This window comes from Scyliorhinus canicula, chromosome 16 (assembly GCF_902713615.1).
Source record: "Scyliorhinus canicula chromosome 16, sScyCan1.1, whole genome shotgun sequence".
Lineage (NCBI taxonomy): Eukaryota > Metazoa > Chordata > Chondrichthyes > Carcharhiniformes > Scyliorhinidae > Scyliorhinus > Scyliorhinus canicula.
The window spans coordinates 121,958,020-121,983,394 of record NC_052161.1 but is presented as its reverse complement, the minus strand read 5'-3'; the positions used below and the strand labels follow the sequence as shown (position 1 = coordinate 121,983,394).

Here is a 25,375-nt window from a genome sequence, read left to right as displayed (position 1 = left end):
CTCAGTTCTTCTGGTCGCAGGCAGGCTCAGTTGTAAGTCTATTAAAGCCACAGTTTACTTCCTATCGTGTCTCTAGTGAATTGCTGGTCTCATAAGAGGTTATGAGGATAGGGTGGGCGATTGGGCCTAGGTAGGGTGCTCTTTCAGAGGGTCGGTGCAGACTTGCCAAATGGCCTCCTTCTTCATTGTTGGGGTTCTATGATTACCTGTCCTCCGGTTCAGAGGATGGAATGCCAGGCGGCTCACTGCACTGCCTCTTCTAGCCACTGCAGTGTTGTTTCTGTGCAATAGTGTAAAACAGGGGATAGCAAATCGGTAATCTAGTTTACAGATCTCCAGATTGGTATTTCCGTTAACAGGCTGCTGACTCCCTATCACCCATTTTACACCATCACAAAAAGTCAATTTCTAACCCAGTGAATTGTTTGTTGAAGGCATTGGTATTTTATAATTAGTGGGTCCTGAACTATAATTTACCATTCTGCCAACAACACTGAAGACTATTCAAACTATGTTTTGTGGGTGAAGTATTATTTCAAAGGTGGTGTTTATCTGTAAACATTTGGGACTTTACCCATGTTTCCAGACCAGCCATATTGGCGTCAGTGGAAGCAGACTGCTCTTTTGTTTAAACTTTCTGTGATAAAGCGTGGGCTGATTTCCAATTTAGTAAACAGATTGTACTTTGATATAAAGGAGTAAATCGTCCGCGTCAAACGAGACCCTATACTCCACCCCCCCTCTCACTATCCTCCTCCAGACATTTAATGACCTAAGGGCCATTGACAAGGGCTCTATGGCCAGGGCAAATAGCAGTGGGGAGAGTGGACATCCTTGTCTTGGCCCTCTACAGAGACTAAAATATTCTGACTGGACCCGGTTGGTTCTTACATTCGTCACCGGAGCCTGGTATAGCAGCCGGACCCAATCCACAAATCCCTGCCCGAACTCAAACCTGCCTAGAATATCCCATAGGTACTTCTAATCCACCCGGTCAAAGGCCTTTTCTGTATCCATGACTACTACCACTTCAACCTCGCGCCCCTCTGCTGGCATCATTCTAACATTTGAGAGCCGTCTAATGTTGGACATCAGGTGCCTACCTTTCACAAATTCTGTCTGATCCTCCCCGATTACCTCCGGAACACAGTCCTCTATGCGTATGGCCAAGATCTTTGCCAGCATTTTAGCGTCTACGTTCAAAAGAGAGATCGGCCTGTATGATCCATAGCTTTCTGGGTCCTTATCCTGCTTCAAAATGAGCGCGATCAATCCTTGTGATAACGTTGGGTGAGCACTCCCAACTCCTTTGACTCATTAAAAGCCTTAACCAGGAGTGGCCCCAATAACCTAGAAAACGTTTTGTAGAGCTCCACCAGGAATCCATCAGGTCCTGGGGCCTTACCCGATTGCATCGCCCCCCAATCCGTCTATCACCTCCCCGAGCCCAATTGGGCCCTTCAAGCATTCCACCAGATCCTCATCTACCTTCAGGAACTTTAGCCCCCCCAGAAATCGCTTCATACCCTCCTCCCCGGCTGGGGGTTCTGATTTATAAAGTCGACTATAGAATTCACGAAACACATCATTTACCGCCCCTGGGTCCACCACCACCTTCCTCCTCATATCCTTTACCTTCCCAATTTCCCTCGCCACTACCTGTTTCCTCAGCTGATGTGCTAACATCCTACTAGCTTTCTCCCCATATTCGTACACCACCTCATTTACTCTCCTCAGCTGTCCCCTCTGCCTTACCTGTGGCCAGGAGACCAAATTCCATTTGAAGTCTCTGACACTCCTGCAGGAGCTCCTCACCCAGAGACTCCGCATATCTCCTGTCCACCTGTAAAATTTCCCCTACCAGCCTGTCCAACTCCGCCCATTCAGTCTTCTCCCCATAGGCTCGAATCAAGATGAATTCCCCTCTGATAACCGCCTTCAGTGCTTCCCAAACCACCCTACCGCAGTCTCACCTGTGTCGTTGCTCTTTATGTAGCCTCGGATGGCCTCCCTCAAAATCCTATCTCGCTCACAGATCTCAACCTCCACTAGCAGCCCTACATCTAACCTACATTTCAGACGCTGGGTCTTTCCTGTGCTCAGTTGCAGGTCTATCCAGTGTGGAGCGTGATCCGACACCACGATTGCTGAATATTCAGTGCACGCCACCCAATCTAACAGTGTTTTGTCCAGTACGAAAAAGTCTATTCTGAAATATACCTTGTGCACATGGGAGTAGAATGAATACTCCTTGCTCCTTGGCCTCCCAAATCTCCACAGATCTCTTCCCCCCCCCCCCCCCCCCCCCCCCCCCCCCCCCCCCCGGACATGTGCTCCATAAACCCCCGCAGCTCTTTCGCCATTGCTGATACGTTTTCCGACCTGGAACTCGACCGGTCTAGTTTCGGATCTAGAACCGTGTTAAAATCTCCCCCATAATCAGCCGGTGCGAGTCCAGGTCCGGAATCTTCCCCAGCACCCTCCTGACAAACAAGACATCATCCCAGTTTGAGGCGTATATATGCACCAACACCACAGCCATTCCCTCCAGCTTCCCACCAACCATAATAAATCTACCCCCGGGTCTGCCTCTATCTTTCCCACCTAGAATGCCACCTTTTTGTTAACCAGAATTGCCACCCCTTTTGTTTTAAACTCCAGTCCTGAATGAAACATCTGCCCGACCCATCCCTTCTTCAATCTAACTTGGTCTCCCAGCTTCAAATGCGTCTCTTGCAACATGGCCATGTCTGCCTTCAGCTGCCTCAAGTGTGCAAACACACAGGCCCTTTTGACCGGCCCATTCAGCCCATGTACGTTTCATGTGACCAACCTGACACTCTACCCCCCTGTCGATCAGCCATGACCTTTCCTAGGCTAGCCCTTGGCCCATGCCCCACCTGGCCCGCCCCCCGGCAGTTATCATCGTCCACTCTCCTCCACCAACACCTTAAAAGTCCCCTCCTCGTCAGCAATCTACCCGCCCCCCGAACACCCCCCCCCCATTACATTGATCTTCAGCTCATTCCCCCCACTTTGCTTCCGTGGACTAGCCCTCCCAGCTAGCCTGGCAGTTCCCGCTCCTGGCGCCCAGCATCCTACCACCTGCTGGTTCCCCTCCCCCCACTCTTAGTACAAGCTCCCAGAACAATGGCAAAGAGCAAAAAAAAAGTCCCTCCAAAGGTTCGAGCACAAGCCGCACCCCTCCTCCCTTAACAAAATTCTATCTAGTCAAACACCTTCAAACAGAACCAAATGAAACAGACCGGAAAAAAGAAAGAATTATATATGCAGAATCTCAAACATCTTTTTGAACATCGCAAATGAAATTAAACGTTCAAAGTCTAAGGTTTCTACAAAGCAAAACATCACTCCTAGCTCAGTTCTCCACAGTCAAGGTTCAAGATCCTTATTTTCCCATTAAATTATTGTCCTTCATAAAGTCCGCCACATCCTCCGGCGAGCCAAAATACAGCTCCCGACTCTCATAGGTCACCCATAGACGGGCCGGGTAAAGCAGTCCAAACTTTATTTTCTTCTCATACAGGGCCACCGTGACTTTATTAAAACTCGCCCTCCTCTTAGCGAGTTCTGCTCCCAAGTCCTGATACACCCGGATCTCAGCACCGTCCCACATGCACCATTTCACCTGCCTGGCCCACCTCATGATGCATTCATTGTCTAGGAACCGATGCAATCGTACCACGGAGGCTCACGCCCCTGGAGCTTAAGCATAAGCGGCATGTGGGCCCGATCCACCTCCAACGACTTGGGGAACGAACCCGCCCCCATCAGCTTCTCCAACGTCTTGCCCACATAAGCACCAGCATCCGTTCCTTCCTCTCCCTGTGCCAGACCAACGATCTGGATATTCTGCCTCCGAGAACGGTTCTCCAGGTCCTCCGCTTTCTCTAGCAGTCGTTTCTGTTGGTCCTGTAACATCCCGATCTCCGCTGCCATCGTGGTGGATAGCTCCTTTTATTCCGCCACCAGGTCCTCCAGCTTCTGGATTGCCTGTCCCTGGGTCGTCACTCTCTCCTCCACACTGTCGCCCACAGCCCTGATCGAGTCCACCGCCCGGGCCAGGTCCGCCGCACACTCCCTGCAATGTTGAGTGAACTTCTCAGTCAAGAAGCTCAGTGGTCCGTCGACCACTGAGCTGGCGAGGTCAGGCCTTGCATCCTGCCATTGCCTCCCTCGAACTCTGGTCCTCACTACCAACCAACTTTTGGTTCCTCCTTTTTCGATCTTTCCCTAGATGCAGCTCCATAAATTAGGGGTCACCTCCTTCTCTTCTCGCTTTTACACCTTTATTTTGAAACATTGCTGTAGAAATCGTGCTTAAAAGCCATAAAAAGACCACCACGAGCATGAGCTGCCAAACGTGCGACCTTTCACTCCATAGGAGCCACCGGAAGTCCCAACAGATTGTACTTCAATGAGCAGATGGTGGAGTTGTTGAAATGTTTGTGCTTCTCTATAGGTACCTGCCCTCTCTGTGATATGCAATGCAAATTAGATAAAACATCTGGTGGAATTTAATGGTGTCTGTGATATTTATATTTAATGTAAACTCTGACACGTATGCTGAAAGCTGAGTAAATTGTCTGCTATTTTTGAATTCAAGCAAAACTGCTTAATTTTGTCGACGTACTTGTGAAATGTAAATGCTTGGAATTTCTGCAGGGCTGTCCCAATCTCCAACCATAACTTTGGGGTAAAATAACAGATCACTTGGAGAATGGCTAAAAAAAAACCTTTACACGATTTATTCAGCTATTCTGTAAATCTTCCAAGAGTAGATTGGTTGCATCAATTTATTTTTTTCCTTATTGCTGAGGAATAGGAAAATACCATTGAAACCACCAAACACTTCTCTTTGCTACTGATCAACCTCACCTACTCACTGTTTAGGTTTTGAAATACAACAGTACCACATGTCCTATCTGGTGTGCTGTCGTATGTAACCTCTGCCATGAGATCCTCTCTTTGGAACAGACATTTTACAATTAGTTCAATGAAATCTTCCCACTAAGAATGACACTAAGAAGCACTGTTGTCTTTGAACATGAAACATGAAGCACTATTTAATGGGGGAAAAACAGAGTCCTGTTTTGGGCACAAATAGTGGGGTGTTTCTCGGCGCATGCAGCACTGAGAATGACCCCACTATCAAACGGGACTTTGTTTTTTTTTCTGGTCTTGGTGAGGCTGCAATTACCTCACTGCCAGCTGGCTGTGCCCCTGGCAGTGCCAAGGTACCAAGCTGGCAGTCCCAGGGCACCACTCTATCCAGAGCCCCACCATCCAGGGGCCTCTGATGACCGAGGAAGAACCCCTCCGCCAGGTGCCATTACGCCTGGTCCACGTTTGTGTGGATCACACAAATTGTGAGATTTAACGGCCTCGTCACTTCACCAGAGTCGGGCGGGAAGAGGCCGTTCGATTGCACCCATGGTTTCAGAAGTCAAGTTAAAAAAGGGTGTGGTCGAATGGCATCATTGCGCCCGACTCAGTGATGTGACGAGGCTGTTAAATCTCGCGAGAGGCCTCTGTCGATATTTGCGATCTTGAAACGCCTCGCGAAGTCAAACGAGATTTTGCGAAACGTTGCAATCTGTTTGAGCGACTGGGTGGAGCATAGAGAGAGAGAGAGAGAGAGAGAGAGGAAATGCTGTCTTGAACAGTTACAAGGAGAAAGCTGTTGAAATCAACCAGAGAGGTCATAAATGTTGCCACCAACGCAGGTTGTGAAAAAGGATTTTGAACAAATGTCCCTCACAGAAGAAAAATTGCAAGTGTTGCCTTAGCCTGACTGTTTAAGCAGCATGAGAGGTGTCTGGTTATTTAAAGTGATGTTTAATCGGAATTAGTATGTTACGGTTAAGAAACTGCATATAATCTATTTGTGTAATGCTGAAGTGAAAGTTTAAATATTGGGAGCAATCTACCCGAATGGGAACAGAGTCCCATAATGCTAACAAGTAGCCGGGTATTTCCCCGGCACTTGGAGCGTCACAAAACACCACATTACCAAATGGCCATTCGGGTAGATTGGGGGCCTCAGCGGGGAACTCAGGGCCACGGCTGCACTTAGTCCTATTTTCTGCACTGAGTAGCTTTGCTTGCTGGAACTCCTCCGTGCAGGGAGAGATCAGGACGCCATTTTTAAATGGCGTCTCGATCTCTCGACCCCCTGGCACTACCCCAAAACACCCCTCCCTCCAAGCTCCAACTCACCTATAAGGGGGATTGCTGTCTCCCCCTCCCTCCCCACACCTGCACAGGGCACCCCGGGTCCGATCCCCATCACGTGAAAAATGCCAGCTTGGCATCTTGATGGTGCCAACCTGGCATCCAGGCAAGCACCTGGGGGCCTCCGATCCCCTGGGAGACCCACATGAGTGCCGTTTCAGCTGGTTCCCATTTATGGAGGACCTCAGAACAGTGCTCGCCGGGGGTCTTCCAAGACGAGTTAGATCTCATGCCTTGGTTAGATATTGGGAATCATATATGTGATCTGCCAGAAATTGATCCCGCCCATATTACGACATTTAATGATGTGTTAGATCTCGTAAGGCGTAGCAAGCTGGGTAGATCCAAGAAGAGGGGTCTCCCAGCATCCACCGGCTGCGTTGCGCTGCTTTTCAGGTGCAACTCACCTATAAGGGGGTGGGGCATTGTCCATCCCTCCCCCCCCCCCCCCCCCGCACCAGCACAGTGCACCCTGAGTCCAATCCCCATCACGTGAAAAATGCCAGCTTGGCATCTTGACAGCGTCAGGCTGGCAGTGAGTGGTAAATCTCTTCCATTGTTTTCCTTTGATAACATTTGTTTATAAAATAACCAAGCCCCATTTCTTACATTGTCATTTCTGGAATGAATCGATCTTTCATACCGTCTTAAAACTAAAAAAGTTTATGGCATCTGGTCGAGACTCTTAGCCACTGTTGAGAGCTGACCAGGCGTCCGCAACAATATTCTTTAAATCATACAGGTCTCTTAATAGTATGCATGCGCATTGTCATTGGCTATTTGTCTGGGTAACGTTTCTTATCTGCAAAATATCAATACTGTAGCACTTGTTGCCGTGGTAACTGTTGTTCCATTTTTGTCATTGGTGATCTGTGGACCTTTGGGTTTTCAACAGCTCTCTAGCTTTGGTTAACTTGGTCCTTGTTACAAGTACTACACTGGCCAATGTGGTTTTGATTTCATAGCTTACGTTTGACCAATAGAACAATTCTCTTGCGTTTCTCAGACTTGACTCCATTCCTGGATGACTTACAGGGTCGCTCTTCAGCATCTCTCCTCTCATCTCCTTAGGGATGATGACTCTACTTCCTTTGCACAAGATTACACAATGGGCTGCCAATTCATCTTGGGCATTCAATTCATGCCCAAAACATTGTGACCACAGGGTTGTCCTTGATGCCATGGGCCATCTTTTCATTATCACTTCTTGCAGCACTAGAAGAGTTGGTCAGTTCACTTGATTTGAGCAAGGCATGTGTCGGTCAGAGTCAATGTCTCAATGGTTGATGACTTCCTGATCATGTTGAGCTGCTGCTTCATATTGAATCTGGAAGATTTCACTTTAAGTTGCAGGATCCTCAATTTTCTTCATGGGAAATGCTGTTCTCTACAGCATGTCTGTAATGTACATCTGTTTCTTCTGCTTGTAAACCAAGTCCAAATGATGTCTATAAACAAAGTAACATTCTTTGCAAGCACGTTGGAGCAGAAAGTAGCAGTTTGAGAAAAATGCTATGAAGTGGTTGGTTGTTCCTCAAACACCAGTTACTTTTCTCCCAAGGAGGTGTTTGATGGAAAGTCTCACAAGCAAAATCAAAAGCTAGGCACTCTTTCTCAATCAGAGTATAGCATCATTCCACTTATACTAGTGTCCTTGATGCATCAGGATTGTTCCAAAAACTGGCTGACTAGCACGTCACGGATGATTTGATTTATTGTCACATGTATTAGTATACAGTGGAAAGTACTGTTTCTTGCATGCTGTACAAACAATGCACACCGTACATAAGGGAAGGAAGGAGAGACTGCAGAATATAATGTTACCGTTATAGCAAGGTGTAGAGTAAAGATCAACTTAATACGAGGTAAGTCCATTTAAAAGTCTGATGGCAGTAGGGAAGAAGCTGTTCTTGAGTCGGCTGGTACGTGACCTCAAACTTTGGTATATTTTTTCCTGACGGAAGAAGGTGGAAGAGAGTATGCCCTGGGTGCGTGAAGTCCTTAATTATGCTGGCTGCCTTTCTGAGGCAGCAGGAATTATAGATAGAGTCAATGGATGGGAGGCTGGTTTGCGTGATGGACCGGGTTACATTCACGAGTTTTTGTAGTTTCCTACAGTCTTGGGCAGAGCAGGCTCCATACCAAGCTGTGATACAACCAGAAAAAATGCTTTCTATGATGCATCTGTAGACGTTGGTGAGGGTCGGAGCGGACATGCCAAATTTCCTTGGTCTTCTGAGCATGTAGAGTCGTTGGTGGACTTTCTTAACTATAGTGTCGGCATGGGGGGGACCAGGACTGGCTGTTCGTGATCTGTACACCTAAAAACTTGAAGCTCTCGACCCTTTCTACTTCGTTCCCATTGATGTAGACAGGGGCATGTTCTCCACTATGCTTTCTGAAGTCAATGGCAATCTCCTTCGTTTTGTTGACATTGAGGGAGAGATTATTGTCGTCGCACCAGTTCACCTGTCTCTCTGTCTCATTCCTGTACTCGGTCTTATATTGTTTGAAATCCGACCCACTACGGTGGTGTCATCAGCAAATTTGAAAATCGAGTTGGAGAGGAATTTGGCCATACAGAATGCAGTACTTTTTGATAAATTGGTCTATAAATATTTGCAATTTATCACAGAATCCCTACAGTGCAGAAGGAGGCCATTCGACCCATTGAGTCTGCACCTCACCTGGAGATAGTAATTAAGATTATTATATTTAGTAGTACTGTTTCAGGGTAATTATAAATTATTGGATTGGATTTGTTTATTGTCACGTGTACTGAGGTACAGTGAAAAGTATTTTTCTGTGAGCAGCTCAGATTATTAAGTACATGGAAAGAAAAGGGAATAAAAGAAAATACATAATAGGGCAACACAAGGTATACAATGTAACTACATAAGCACCGGCATCGGATGAAGCATACAGGGATGTAGTGTTAATGAAGTCAGTCCATAGGAGGGTCATTTAGGTGTCTGGTAACAGCGGGGAAGAAGCTGCTTTTGAGTCTGTTCGTGCGTGTATTTTTGGGTGTGTTGTTGAAGAGTTTCAGTTGTAATAAGGTTTTAGTTAAAAAAATACCAAATCCCTATTTTTTTCGTGCAATCACTCCAGGGGCGAAGTATTCTTTCCGCTAATCTTACAGAATAAACTAAAATAGCACAGTGGTTAGCATGGTTGCTTCACAGTACCAGGGTCCCAGGTTCGATTCCCGGCTTGGGTCACTGTCTTGGCAGAGTCTGCACGTTCTCCCTGTGCTTGCGTGGGTTTCCTCTGGGTGCGCCGATTTCATCCCACAAGTCCCAAAAGACGAGCTGTTAGGTAATTTGGACATTCTGATTTCTCCCTCTGTGTACCCGAACAGGGGCCGGAATGTGGCAACAAGGGGCTTTTCACAGTAACTTCATTGCAGTGTTAATGTAAGCCTACTTGTGACAATAAAGATTATTATTATTATAATAAAATATTGAGCTTTTGGTCTAGTGTCCTAGCCACTGTTAGGTCTGGATTGGGATCGTATTTAGCATCATACTGCAAGGTGGTTTCATCACTGATGTCATAGTGCTTGAGGACTGACATTGTCATTCCCTAATTGTTTGATTTTAGTGAACATTGTTTTGTGTTCTGCTCCCCAATACCACTACCTCTTTGGCTATGGGCTTGTATAATCGTTCATACCTCAATGACAAATTGGGCAAAGATTTTCCTAAATCAATCACAAATCCAATAAATCGCTACATTGCTTTCACATCTTATGGTTATTACATTGTTGTTACAGCTCTCACATTGTCAGGATCCGGGCAAAGACCTTTTGCAGTCAGTACATGATTTATGGCTTGACTTTGGGAATCTTCAGTTGCAATTTTTTTCTTGTTCAGCTTCAGGTTTGTATGGCGAGCTCACTCTATCATTCGTATAAATTTCTGATCACTATGGCTTCTTCCATTGCGTCTTCATATCCATAGATCAGTCGATCATCCACTATGGCTTCCACTCTGGACAGATCACTGACATACCTTCTCGTGTTGACAGTATTGACTCTTTTATGGAGTTATGGAAATGTAGAACAGCTTGTGAAACCCTCTGTATCTCCCAACATCTGTATCTCCAAACAGATAATATATGCTGCTTTCATCCAGTTTAATTTGTCAAGAACCAGTAGTAAAGATCTTTGCCATGGCAAAATTCCTTCAATGGTTAGCATGGAGTAGTGTGATTTCTTCAGTGTTTTATTTGGATCTTTTGGGTCTAAGCATCCTCTCAGCTTTCCAGGTTGTTCCACTATTCCATGTTGCTAATCAGGAGTTGCCACTTTTTGATTACACCCTTTTCCAGATCTTGTATGTCAGGTTTTAGGTTTGACTTTAGGGCAGCTGGAACTCTTCTCAGCAAATGCTGAATTGGTCTTACACTCTCATCTACTTCAAGATGATATTATCCTGGTAGACATCCCAATCCTGTTAACATATCTTTGTAGTCCTCCAGGATCTGTTCAGCAGTAAATGGTTTTGTGCTGTGACACAACGTGAATTTATTGGCACAACCAGGGTTATTGGTCCAAGCTCTAGGCTTGCTTCAGCTGAGATGAATGGAGGTTGCATACCATCTTTGATCTGGAACTTCAAATCTTCCTTCTTGACACTGCATTATGTCTCAGACTAATTTTTCCTCTTGGTATGGGTATCGGGACATCATATAGCCTCAACTATATTTTCAATGGCTTCATTTTAGGTTTGCCATGTTAAGCCATTTAGGGGCAGCAGGGTAGCATGGTGGTTAGCATAAATGCTTCACAGCTCCAGGGTCCCAGGTTCGATTCCCGGCTGGGTCACTGTCTGTGTGGAGTCTGCATGTCCTCCCCCTGTGTGCGTGGGTTTCCTCCGGGTGCTCCGGTTTCCTCCCACAGTCCAAAGATGTGCAGGTTAGGTGGATTGGCCATGCTAAATTGCCCGTAGTGTCCTAATAAAAGTAGGGTTAAGGGGGGGTTGTTGGGTTACGGGTATAGGGTGGATACGTGGGTTTGAGTAGGGTGATCATGGCTCGGCACAACATTGAGGGCCGAAGGGCCTGTTCTGTGCTGTACTGTTCTATGTTGCACATGATGACAGTCAAGATGTGCTGCATGACGCACCAGTGTTTATCTGAGACTTTTTGTTCACTCGATAATGTTAAGAACATGGCTGATGGTAAATGCTGGGTTATTCCAAATCCCAGAGGGAAAACAAGAAACATCCACCCTCAAGCTGTATTTTGCAGTTTGATATATGAAGAAACATTTGAGAGCCAAAGAGTGATGTTCCAAAGGTTTTGTGATGATTTAAAAATAAATATTTATTGAACAATAATAAAGTCAACTAGAAGTGCTTAACTAAAACAATGGCTATATACATTATCACTTACTTTAGCCAATTCCAAACATCTTTATTTCTCTGCCTTCAGAGCTAATTTTCTTCAAACTTCCACAACATCTTCTAGATTTTCAAAACTACAAACAAAATCCTGTAACGGTTACCACACCAGGCAGTTATATCTCTTTTCAGAATGCAACTTAAGGTAGGAAATTTGAGAGAAGAATCAGTGACTGAAAGTGGTGAGAGGACCATTGCTGGGAGGGAGCAAAATAACACAAGCTGCAGCAGGTAAATAACTGCTGCAGGAATTGGTCAGAAGTAAGAGAAGCAGTAAAGATGCATAGAGAGATGACACACATAGGGAGTTAATGAGACAGGGAGAAATTACAAATTAGATTATTCCGTAAATTACTTTTTGTAAAGAATAAGCATATGCAGAACTAGAGTAAAAGGCCCCACTCACCACACCTCAGAGTGGAGAGGGAGCCAACATCAAGCTTCTCAATCAACATGAGGAGGCAGGTTGCAACCTACACGAGACCCACAGGCCGGGCTCGTTGAGTCTTGTGGAATACGAGTTTCCCCGCTAAGGGGGCGGAGCTCCATCATCAGCAGGAGAGCAAAGCTGAATATAAAAACCCCAGCCCGGGTGTGGGCTGGGTCGCGGGTGGTTCCTTCTGGACCAGTGCAGATAGAATCTTTGTTCTTCTGTAAATAAATCTTTTGTTCCTTACACTTCCTGTGTGGCTGCTTCTGTGAACTCCAGTTAGCAAATCTTGTATGGTCACAACGAGAGGCAGTGGGATATGAAGAAGCTGAAGGAAAACTCTCAGCATCAAGGTGGAACACTTATATTACTGTGAGACTTTGCTGGCTATAGTAATTCAGATGATACTGACATTCAGACAATCTGGAAAAGTATCCTCTTATTGCTCATCACATCTTCTAATTCATAAATCAGGGGAAAGGAATGTCCCTTGTGTCCCTGAAAGGCATTGAAAAAAAGTCTTACTCATGGGTATGGCAGAAATATTAAAATATTTTGCATTAGTCTTCACACACCTTTTAAGTGAGAGCTGGAACTGTTAGTGCTGTAACAGAGATTGATCACCTTAGAAAAGGTAAGTACTATGCAAAGTTATCAAGGCCAGAGTGAGCTCCTGGATTAGTTTTCACTCCTGGAATAGGGAATGGGGGACATGGTGGGGCTGGGATCTGTGTGAACAACTCACACAAAGTAAATTAAGGAACATTCTGACATAGGAGTCTGTTAGAGTGGTGATGGTGGGGGGAAACTTATGAGTGCGGGTGGTCAGGGTTGAGAGATCGCAGCAACAAGAGGAGAGTGGGCACTCCTTGTGTATGACATTTAAAGGACCTAATTACAGTAAAACAATATTTGGGCAGCATTCGACATGGGACAGTGACCTCAAACATGAGACAATCACATAAAATATGAGATGGTTGGTTACCCTGGGGAATTGAAAGATTTTTCCCATCAAATTGGCTTTTCCAGGAGATCATATGGTTTTGGATAGAGGGACAGTACACAAGATATCACAATTGTGTGATAGGCTCGTGGGACCAAAGGATTTTCCTTCCAGCACTGTTCATATGTTTGTATCTAACTATCAGCCTGGCTCCTTTTGAATTCCAACTTGTTATTCAGCTACTCTATCGGGTCACGTTGCCCACTGAAGCATGCCAAAACAGTGTTGCAAAATTATAAACCAATATGACCGTTCACCTTCCTAATCTCCTTCCGCCTCTGAGACACCATACAGGCCGTTTACAACCCCATGGAGGTCATGGGGTATGGACCATCCGATTCCCCATGACCTCCACAGAGTACGAACTTCCCCAGTAACGAGGCAGGTCTTCCCCTTTAATGAGGGGGGCCCACAGAGAATAAAAGCTCCTGTCTGAGAGTGGGTCAGGGCGGGAGATCCTTCAGGGAGTAGAATAGTTAAAGTACATATCAATAAACCTTTTATTTGGCATCCTACTCTTCGTTTTATGTGATCACTCTGTGTGCAGATTCTGCACTGGCAACAAGGATCAAGTGGAGCTGCCGTTGGCTATTTTCTGGAGGAATGCCACTTGATGTGCGTCTGCTCAGCACGTCACAGTCACCAGAAGTCTACTGAAAGAAAGTTTAAGATTGATCATTCTGATTTTAATTTTTAAGTTTTAACAAAAAATTACACATATTATCATTTTTATGGGCCAGGGTTTAGAGAACCCCAAAGTGTATCATGGAGTTCACCTGATCCACAACTTTTAATAGATTGTGGTATGGGGAGCACACGGCCCACTCTACAGGTGTGGCACAGCAGAAATGGAAAAAGTATTTTTTAAACGAAAACAATGTTAATTCTATGAACTCAAGTTAACCTTTTTAAAACATACAGTGAACAACTTAGCAACCATCAATACAAATATAACCCCCAAAGAATACAACACAAAGTAATTCTTACTTTCCTTTTAATATCCATAAGACTTAAAACAAAACTTTTAACAGAAGCACATCAGGTTAAAGTTACTACGGAGAGCAGTTATTAGTTTTAAATCACCAAAGGATTGATTTACAGTTTTTAGATTACAGAGAGAGAGACTAATACCCCTTCTGGCTGTGACTGCAGCTATCCAGCTCTGAAAACAAAACTAAAACGCACCCTGCAGCAAACAGCCTAAAACGAAAGTAAAAAGCTGACAGACAGCCCAGCTCCACCCACTCTCTGACATCACTGCAGTAATAAACACCCATTTCTTAAAGGTACTCTCGCTACAGATATTCATATACATACCCATTTATAATAACCCATTTCTTAAAGGGACTCTCACATGACATCATGATCTAAGGCCATCATCAATAGGCCAGTGAGGCTTTGGCAGTGTATCATTCAGTCCACCATTGAAAGGAGAAAGATAAATAAGCTGTGAAGATAACTTTGCTACGGCAAACAAGGAGGGAACCTGACCGATCATGGAGGAGATCTGCAGCTAAGGGAACCAATCATTGGAAGGAGACTGGCAGTCAAAGAGAAAACTCGACTCATCTTGAGAAGTATATGAACTGAAATGAAATGAAAATCGCTTATTATCACAAGTAGGCTTCAAATGAAGTTACTGTGAAAAGCCTCCAGTCGCCACATTCTGGCGCGTGTTCGGGGAGGCTGGTATGGGAATTGAACCCGTGCTGCTGGCCTGCCTGAGTCTGCTTTATATGTTCTGTTTTCAGAACTGGATATTCAAGGGAAGCCCAACCCCACTGTCAGATGTTTATTTTGGGAGCCTAATTGTAGAGTGACCAACTCTGGGACAATTTGCCAAGGAGGATACTCACAAGGTCATGAGAACAGTGGTGATGGGTGGGCAGTGGCGAAAGAGCGGATCCCTAGAGAACATGTGGGGCTGGATTTTCCGCAGCCCCGCGCCGAAAACATGTTTGGAGTGGGGACGAAGAATCCACTTTTACGCAAGAATCGTGCCCGGTGCCGCTCCTGCGATTCCCAACCGGCCGAATTCCCGACGGCGTGGTTCAAACCACGTCTGGCCAGAAGGGACTCTCACGCGGCAGCTGCAGACTCAATCCATGGTCGCCTTGGTGGGGGGATGTCTTATGGGCGGCCGGGCGGCAATTAGGCGGGTTTGATGGAGTGGCGCAGGACAGATTGTTGGGACCTTGTTTATTGGTCCAGGTCCGCCGGCTGAGTCCGCCATCACCTTCAGCTCAGTCGCTGAAGGCCTCAGCCATGCACATGCGCGAACTCGGAACCAGAAGTGCGGGGGCCCGTATCCGCAGCCAAAGCTGCGAGAAGCACTCCAGGGCCCTGCCAGACCCCTGCAGGTAGGTGAATAGCTATATATTTTTCTAAGGAAGGTTTGGAGTAGAACGCCAGCGTTTATACTCCGGCGTGGGTATAGCCCCATTTCTGCAGATCCATCCCTTGGTTTGTGGTCAAATGTAGAAGGGGGCAAATTTGAGCCAATGAGATGGTTCATATTTTTCCTAGCCCTATTTCTACCTGTCTTTGTTTCAGTGAATTGACTGTTCAGGGCAAAAATAAATTATAAACGGAGCAAATCTCACAGTCAAAGTATAGTGATTTGCTGGCTGGTCTCACACTGCTCTAACTCCTAAATAGACCTCCTCATTTTCTGTCCAAAGGTTGGGAGGTCAATTATTACGGGTGGGATGCTCTGATCCTGAGGCTAAGTGTTGACGCCGTCGTAAACACCGTCGCGTTTCCCGACGGCGCCAACATAACCTCAGGATCAGCAATTCTGGTGCCAGCATGGCCGGCACCAATGGTGCCAATCCCGGCGTCGTGGCGCGATTCGAGCCAGTCGCGGCGACTCTCCAGCAGAATCTCGCCCCCCATTCCTTTCATTAACGGGTCCTATGTGAATCAATTAACTCTGGGCAGCACGGCGGCGCAGTGTTTAGCACAGCTGCTTCATGGCGCTGAGGACCCAAGTTCAATCCCAGTCCGGTTCACTATCCGTGTGGAGTTTGCATATTGTCTCTGTGTCTGCATGAGTCTCATCCCCACAACCCAAAGATGTGCAGGGTAGGTGGATTGGCTATGCTAAATTGCCCCTTAATTGGAAAAAATAATTGGATACTCTAAGTTTATTTTTTTTTTAAAGTGAATTGATTAACTCTAATTTGAAACTGTGTGAAGAACGAAATCTGAGGCTCATAATGAAGCTGTTTGTTTCTATCTCACATAGGAGAATGCTGCAGAATGTTAAGAATCAGTAGGATTGACAATGCACTGGAATGAAATAAGCTCCTTGGAATGTGCCGGTATGTTTGAAGAGGCTGAAAATATGACACAAACAACGAGTCCAACAAACTGAACATGATGGAGTCAGGCTGGCAAAAGTGTTGCTATATTTACATAGCACTTTAGAACTTCAAGTTATTGTGGGAGGACTTTGTATTGCACTAATAATGCATTCTGAAATATCACATCCTCCTCTTCAACCCACTTGAATGGAATGTTATCTCTCTGTAATATGCTCTGATATATCTGTTTATCCTCTGATATACCATAACTGAAGTACACTGATACATCACAAGTTGTTGGATGCACTGATGTACCACTTTCTCTCTAATACACTGATTTATCACATCACTACTCTAATCACATATCTACCCAACCTCCACGTACATCTGATAGACCACACCCTATGTCTAATACACTGCAATGTACCATGCCCTCTGTATTACATTCTGATGATTGTGGATCTACTGCCCTTTGGGCAGCCCAGTTTCCAAGATGTTAATACAGATGTCAATTTCTCATTAATGCGTGCAAGAGGCTTCACTTCTGTTTTTTTTAAATCACCTGATTCAATGTAGAGTCAGACCAGTTTCTGGAGCCCTGATGTTTCAGCCCTGTTATTCTGGATTTTCTCACTTCTACTTTACTTAGTCTCAAGACTTAGTGAACACTCAATGCTAATAGCAGAAAATGCTGTGTCTAAATTTATTTGCACGATGATTCATGTTTCCAGGTGCAAACTCCACTGATTCTATAATGTGAGGAATTAAAATTGCATTAATCTCAATAAAGGAATTTGGACAATTAAAGGAGCTTTTTAAGGAGAGTAACAGCAATTTAGAAAGATTCTGGAAAGAACTAAAGAAAAAGAATCCCCCATCAGAAACTGCTGCTGAGGCTGGCAGCCAGGATGATAGAAAAAGGACCTGTAGGCACAGCCATGAGTCTATTGATGGGTAACAGTACAAAGTCCTTGCTTTAAGACATCCCGCTTGATGTTGTTTTGCTTTAACATAGTTTATTCTTTAGGGCCTGTTTTTACAACTAGCGTCACTATTTTTGTTTTTACAGCTTCTACATTCTTGCCCACTGCCCTGCGCTTCAGCCTGGGGGAGCTGCCACCAGAATCATCGTCGAGAGAGATTCACAGAGTGGGAAGAGAAAGGCACGCACACACAGTGGAAAAGGAGAAAGAAAGAGAGAGACATTAGGAGAAGAAAACAAGCAAAAAGTTGAGCTGAGTTTCAGGATTGCTATGGATGAGACACAGAAGCTGTGCTACTTAGGGCTGGTTTGGGTGATTTAGTGTTTGCTTAATTTGAATTTATATAGTACTTTTTTTATATTTAGTGACTTATTTTACTTTGCAAGTTACTCCACAAGTGTTGCACATGTACAGTATATTTCAACTTGTAGACTGTTTTTTCTGGGTAAATGTCCGAAGGAACATAACTCCATCTTTAACATTGATTGCTATTAGAATCCATGACTCAGTTAAAGTTTTGTCACTAAAGATCATGATGGCCCAGCTACTCAACCAAAACGTTAAGTGAGGACTTACTTTACAGTTGAACTTCCGCTTTGATGGCTACTTTGTGGACACAACAACTAATTAAGGGAAGGAGGAATTATTCAACTGAAGTGTTACTCCAATGTGTTTCTGTCAAAGATCTGCTCCTGCTTCCTTACCAGCCTCCATGTCATCAGTGTCCTCCCTTTATCATCCCGACAATCCTTGTCCACTGGTAGCTCCATGAAACATCCCTGTTGTAGAACATACCACCATCACATAGGAGATTTAAATTTTCCTGTATTACAAGTTATTGCCATGTTCAGGTAGCCAATAATTAATTTGTGAGAGTTCTAGTTGATCCATCCACATGCATATAGCAGTTCAGTGAGTATAGCTTCCTAAATTAAGTCACAAACCATATGTGGATTATTTAGGAGTCCGCTGTGCCTCAGAAAGTGGCACACATGACTTTGTCAGAAGTTTGTAGGTTCAAGCCCCACTTCAGTACATTTTGCAGGTTGATACTTTCATTACAATACTGAGGACATTCAGTACAAGAGTTTCTGTCTTTCAGATTATATATTTTATGTTCTAAAATAAATCTTGAGGTGGCACGTTTCACATCCCTGTCAATTCTAATTTCATGTGTCAGAAGAAATGTAAAATGGGCTACCACCAGATAGATTTAGGCTATCACACCAAATCAAAATCTACCCCTCCTGTATCTGGGATCATGTTTCTGATGTACCCCTCACTCCCAAAACTCAGACCCGTTATGCCCTTTCTATCAGGGTCTGTTTTATGGCAGCAAGTCTTTTCTAACCCCTTTTTTATTGAAAGGTTTTCAGAAGTTAAAACAAACAATAGTCTCTATTATACTTAAAAGCGTAATGTAATCATTTTGCGTTCCTTTAATAGCAGATAATTGCTCCCAGACTGAACTGGTGCTCCACTCCTCATTAATTTATTTCATTCAGACCCATAAACTCAACTGGAAACTGAAGTAGTAAGAAGCTCCCAGCAGTAGAGCAAGTGACAGTTTCACACTAATAACTCCTTTCCTGTCGGCCTACACTGAGTGGCTTCCACAACAGCCTCCGCTTTAGGCCTCGACCCCCCATATCACTTGTACCCGCATTAATGAGGGTCGGCCACCTGAATGCGAGGCAGACCAATGTGCAGCAGCGCTGCTCGTTGTAGTCTTCAAGCCAGAAGACTCGCCGAAGACAAGTGATGTGAAGCAGACGCCATGGGTCCTCCGAGGGGGGCCTGCAGCCGAACTGCTGAGCCGGCCTGCACCCGTCCGCCGAGAGCACCTGGCGCCTCGAGTCGCCAGCTCCGCTCGCGCCTCAGCCCTCTGCTTTTAACTGCCCAGCCCCTCCGTCCTCCAATCACAGCCTCGCCTTCTTCCCGCTCTCCGGCCCCTCGCGCTGCGGCGGTTGGAATTTGAGGTGCGCTCGTGCCGCCTTCCTTCAACCGCCTTCCCTCACTCCACCGCCAGAGCCCTGGGATCGCCATGTCTGATAATGACATGATTTCCATGGCTTCGCCCGCAATTAAAGGGACACAACAGGAAGGCTGAGAAAGTGATGGGGACACAGTTGGTGACAGCGAGTTTTCTCTCTGAAGCCAATATCTGGGTCCATCTGACACCAAATCCAGGTATCAATTACAGTAAGAAACTAAATCCAGGGACCATCGACCATGAGACTATAAGATGGAAATCAGCGTGCCTCAGTATGGGCAATGATTGCAATCTCGAAACAAGTTCTGGTGAAGAGGACAGTCGATTAATGGGTGAGGACATGACAGGAAATTAGATGATGAGGGGTGGCCAGCTCTTTACAAGCAGACTGATGGCTAAATGTTATCAGTGCAACTCCTGGATCTGTCAAGAGTAGAGGATGCTGGGGGGGGGGGGGGGGGGGCAATAGGTCTGGCAGCATCTTAATAATAATCTTTATTGTCACAAGTAGGCTTACATTAACACTGCAATGAAGTCACTGTGAAAAGTCCCTGTGGTGAGCCACGTATGGCTATTGTATATACTCACTGTTCTATTATTACTATTGTAATCAACATCCACTATTCTATATACTTACTGTTGCTGTTGTGTTGATGCTGCTGTTGGCTGCGCCTGTGGCTCTGCCCCTCTAAGGAGGTATATAACCGGCCGATCTGAGACAGGCTCTCAGTGCAGGAGAAGCTACAGGTTGGGACACATCTAGTTGATTAAAGCCACTGTTTGGTACAAACCAGGGCTGGTTTAGCACACTGGGCTAAATCGCTGGCTTTTAAAGCAAACCAAGGCAGGCCAACAGCACGGGTTCAATTCCTGTACCAGCCTCCCCGAACAGGTGCCGGAATGTGGCGACTAGGGGCTTTTCACAGTAACTTCATTGAAGCCTACTCGTGACAATAAGTGATTTTCATTTTTCATTTCAAACTGTCTCGATTGAATTGATGGTCATCAGTCCCTAGTCGCCACATTCCGGCGCCTGTTTGTGTACACGGTGGGAGAATTCAGAAGGTTCAATTCACCTAACAGCACGTGTTTCGGGACTTGTGGGAGGAAACCGGAGCACCCGGAGGAAACCCACGCAGACACGGGAAGAACGTGAAGACTCCGCACAGACAGTGACCCAAACCGGGAATTGAACCTGGCACCCTGTGCTGTGAAGCAACAGTGCTAACCACTGTGCTACCGTGCCGCCCATCTGTAAGGAAAGAAAGCAGAGCTAATGTTTCATGTCCTGTTTTTTCATCAGAACTGAAAGGAGGGAGAATGTGTTAGATATTAAAATGTAGCTGTGAGAGATTGCAACAAAAAGTAGCAACTTTAAGAACAAAAGACAGACAACCCGGCATGGGAGGGACAGCAGAGTTTGCATTGAGGCAACATATGTATGGGATATTTTACAAAGGGGGTTAAGATGGAGGAGAAAAGTCACAATCTAAAGCTGCCAAACTTAACATTGAGTCCCAAGGGCTGCAACGTGTCCAACCAGCTGAGATGTTGCTGCTCCACCTTGCACCGGGTTTCACTGGAACATTACAGTAGACCAAGGATGGACATGAGAGCAAGGTGTTGAGTTAAAATGGCAAACAACCAAAATATTGGGGTCATGCTTGCGGACTGAGCAAAGGTGTTCCAAAAAACGGTCACCCAATCTGCGTTTGGTATCCCCATTGTAGAGGAGATCACATTGGGAGCAGTGAATATAATAGACCAAATTGAAGGAAGCGCAGATAAATGCTGCTTAACCTGACAGGAGTGTTTGGGGCCATGAATAGTGAGGAGGGAGGAGATACATAGAACATAACATACGTGCAGAAGGAGGCCATTCGGCTAATCGAGTCCGCACTGACCCACTTAAGCCCTCACTTCCACCCTATCCCTACAACCCAATAACCCCTCCCAATCTTTTTTGGTCACTATGAGCAATTTATCATGGCCAGTCCACCTAACCTGCACGTCTTTGGCCTGTGGGAGGAAACCGGAGCACCTGGAGGAAACCCACGCAGACACGGGGAGAACGCGCAGACAGTGACCCAGCAGGGAATCGAAACTGGGACCCTGGCGCTGTGAAGCCACAGTGCTATCCACTTGTGCTACCGTGCAGGTAATGGGGCAGGTGTTGCTCCTTCTGTGATTGCAAGGGAAGGTACTGTGGGAGGGAAATAGGGACTTGGGCATGATGAAGGAGTGAACCAAGGTGTCATGGAGGGAATGGTCCCTGCAGAATTCTGACGGGAGGAGTGAGAAGGAGATGTGCTTCGTGGTAGCGTCATGCTGAAGTTGTCGGAAATGGTGGAGGATGATCCTTCGACTACAGAGCCTAAGGCGGTGGAAAGTGAGGACAAGGGGTCCCTATTATGGTTCTGGGTTGGAAGGGTGAAGGCAGAACTGCAGGAAATGGGTCAAACCCAGTCAAGTGCCCTGTCAATCATAGGTGGGCAGAAACCTCAGTTAAGGAAAAAAGCAGACATGTCCGAAGCACCATTTTCAAAAGTGACATCATAACAGATGGGACGGAGTCAGAGATACTGGGAGAATGGGATGGAGTCCTTACAGGGAACTGAAGTTGAGGAAGCTGTGGGAGGTGGTGGGTTTGTAATGAATATTGGTGGTCAGTCTATCATTGGGAATGGAGATAGAGAGTTCAAGGTAGGGAGGGGATATGTCACAAATGGACCATTTGAAACAGGGGTGGAAATTGGAAGCAAAATTGATCCATTTTTCCAGGTCCAGGCAAGAGCATGAAGTGTCACTGATGCAGTCATCGATGTAACGGAATTGTGGGAGTGGACCTGAGTAGGACTTGAACAAAGGGTTTTCCACATAGCCCACAAAAAGATATGCATAACTGGGGCCAATGCGGGTACTAGCCACATCTTTTATTTACAGCAAGTGAGACAAGTTAAAGGAGAAATTACATTTCATTGGGATCTCTATGGCAGGGAGTTCAGCCATGACAACGTTTATAGAAAGATTATCCATCCCAGTGGTAGAGAGGGAGAGGCGGAAAGAGTTGGAATCCCCTTTGGGCGCTGAGGAAATTAGGAAATGCTTTGCATTGCCGCAGACGGGTAGAGCTCCTGATGGATTCCCCAATTAGTTTTAGAACATAGAACAGTACAGCACAGAACAGGCCCTTTGAGCCTCGATGTTGTGCCGAGCAATGATCACCCTATTCAAACCCACGTATCCACCCTATACCCGTAACCCAACAACCCCCCCCTTAACCTTACTTTTTAGGGCACTACGGGCAATTTAGCATGGCCAATCCACCTAACCCGCACATCTTTGGACTGTGGGAGGAAACCGGAGCACCCGGAGGAAACCCACGCACACACGGGGAGGACGTGCAGACTCCGCACAGACAGTGACCCAGCCGGGAATCGAACCTGGGACCCTGGAGCTGTGAAGCATTTATGCTAACCACCATGTTACCGTGCTGCCCCCTATTATAAGAAGTTTTTGGGTAATTGACCCTTCTAATCTTAGATATGTTGAATGACTCCTTATCCTGGGGTTCATTGCCTGTTACACTTGCGCAGGCCTCAATTTCCCTGATCCTTCAGTTGGACAAGGACCATATGGAATTGGGCCGTTTCAACCTATTTCACCTTTGAATGGGGATGTTAAATTACTCGCGAATGTGCTGGCGCTGCAGGTGGAGTCCTGAGGTGATCTCGAAAGACCAGACAGGCTTCGTCAAGGGTTAGCAATTGTTAGCCAATATACATCAGCTAAATATGGTACTTCCCCTTTCTACAGTGCCCGAACCGAGGTGATTGCTTCCCTGATGCTGAAAAAGCTTCGATAGGTAGGGTGGAGATATCTCTTTCGTTTCTTGGGAGGTTTGGTTTGGGAAAAACTTTATGTCCTGAATTTGTTTACTGTATAGGACCCCCACTGCTGATATTCACAAAAATGCCTTGAACTCGGGCTATTTTCCACTGAATAGGCGTACAAGGAAGGGATATCCATTATCGCCGCTCCTATTTGCTTTAACAATAGAACCGCTGGCCATAGCTTTAAGATCTTCCAGTAAGTAGAGGGGGATAAATCAAGGAGGGGGACCAAAGGGTGTCCTTGTATGCAGATATCTGCTTCTTTATATTACGGGCTCAGTATCCAGTTTGGATGAGATAATGATACTATGTGGGAGTTTTGGCTCCCACTCTGGGTATAAGGTGATTTTGGATAAGAGTGCGCCCCCCTCCCCCCAATTTTTCACCCCAAACCCTTCTTTGTCAGAATTAACAAATTAATGCCCTTTTTCATTTGGGCTGGGAAGACCCCAAGGATCCGTGGGGTGTTCCTCCAGAAAGATAGACAGACAGGTGGTCTAGCTGTACCCAATTAGCTGTACCCAGCTAATATTGAGAAAGTACTGGGGTGGTCGAGTGACCCGAGTTCTATATGGGGACAAATAGAGGCGGGTTCTTGTAGGGGTGCTAGTCTGGGCGCATTAGTAACTTCCTCGCTGTTGTTCTCTTCTGCATGATTTTCTTCAAATTTGGCAGTGCTGTCCACTCTGAGAATCTGGAAGCAGTTCAGACAGCATTTTAAATTTAGTTCCATGTCTTTGCTGGCCCCTATCTGCAATGATCACCTCTTCTTGCCAGCGGGTTTAAACTCGTGTTTAGGCCATGGAAGGAGAGAGGCTTGGAGAGATTTGGGGACTTATTCGTGGAGGAAGGTTTGCCAGTTTTGTGGAGCTGTCTGAAAATTTTCAACTTCCTGGTTCCAGTCTGTTTAGATATTTTCTATTTCGTGGTTTTTGTGCATAAGGCATTTACTTATTTTCTCTTGGCACCACCATCCTCCCTGTTGGAAAGGATTTTGTCCTTGGCCGGATCTGGTGGAGAGGCGGATTTTGTGCTGGCCAGATCCTATCAGTGGAGTTGGACTTAGGTAAAGGTTAAATGGGAAGGTGAATTGGGTCCTATCCTGGATGATGAGGTGTGGAACGAGACCAAAGAGAAAATGCTGGAAAACCTCAGCAGGTCTAGCAGCATCTATAGAGAGAAAAGAGCTAACGTTTCAAGTCCATATAACCTTTTGTCAAAGCTGGTGTGAAGAGAGGCTCTTCGCAGGATCCTCTTGTGCTCGGCTTAGTTCAATCCAATTCAAGGTGATGCATAGGGCTCACCTGATCAAGGCGAGGATGGGTGGATTTTTTTCTGGGTGGAGGACAGACGTGAGCGTTGTTCTCGGGGAATGGCTAACCACTCTCCTATGTTCTGGTCTTGTCCTAATTTAATAAGCTTTTGGGTCCCTTTCTTTAACACCATGTCACAGATACTTAATGTCGATCTAGCCACTGGTGGCTATTTTCGAGGTATCAGACTCACTGGTGCTGCAGACGAAATGAGGTGAAGGCAGATTCCCTCGCCTTTCCCTCGTTAATAGCCAAGAGACAAGTTCTGCTTGGGTGGAGGTCTCCTACGCCGCCCAGTGCCTTGGCTTGGTTGGGTGACCTCATGTCGTTCCTAGATTTGGAGAAGGTCAAGTACATCATTAGGGGGTCGGTTGAAGAGTTCTACCTAAGGTGGCAGCCATGCAATTCCTTTTTCAAAGACTTAGGCACTGTCAGTCGTTAAGGGGGTTTAGTTTAATTTTGGGAAGGGGGTAAGTTTTTAGTGCTGTTCTTGATTGTTGATTGTGTTCTTTTTGCACTAATTTGTTTTATATTTTTATTTTGTCATGAGAATGTCACTTTAAGAAATGTTTGCTGCTCATGTTACTGCAGTGATGTCAGAGTGTGGGTGGAGCTGAGCTCTGGCTCTGCTTTTTAGTTTCACTTTGAGAAAAGCTTGGGTGTGTCTTGTGTTTTTTTGGTTTCGTTTTAGTGTTGAAGCTGAACCCAGACAAAGCAGCTGTACTGCTGTTCTCTCTGCCATGAAAAGACTGTCTCTTGATCATTTGGTGAATTCAGAATTATAAATGTTCTGAG

General features: G+C 45.7%; 1 protein-coding gene and 1 long non-coding RNA gene across 7 annotated transcripts in view; one reads left to right on the top strand and one right to left on the bottom strand.

Annotated features, from left to right (window-relative positions):
• Positions 1 to 19,263, bottom strand: part of LOC119950783 (matrix remodeling-associated protein 8-like) — a 120,542-nt gene extending 101,279 nt beyond the window's left edge. Inside the window, exons 1-3 of one of the 6 annotated variants that reach the window (XM_038773563.1) lie at positions 19,065 to 19,263; positions 18,086 to 18,160; positions 13,591 to 13,746 (exon numbers count right to left, since the gene is read on the bottom strand). Coding sequence is in view for 2 of the 6 variants with exons in the window: in XM_038773561.1 (XP_038629489.1) it covers positions 18,086 to 18,095 (10 nt within the window). In the remaining 4 variants the exon portion in view is untranslated. The other 5 variants (XM_038773564.1, XM_038773561.1, XM_038773565.1 and 2 more) reach the window with 5 other exon arrangements.
• Positions 19,264 to 19,619: 356 nt separating this feature from the next.
• The window catches only part of LOC119950785, a 108,465-nt gene continuing 102,709 nt past the window's right edge, over positions 19,620 to 25,375 (top strand). The window contains exons 1-2 of the long non-coding RNA XR_005457414.1: positions 19,620 to 19,706; positions 23,191 to 23,239. This is a non-coding gene — a long non-coding RNA (uncharacterized LOC119950785). The remainder of the gene's footprint in view (positions 19,707 to 23,190; positions 23,240 to 25,375) is intronic.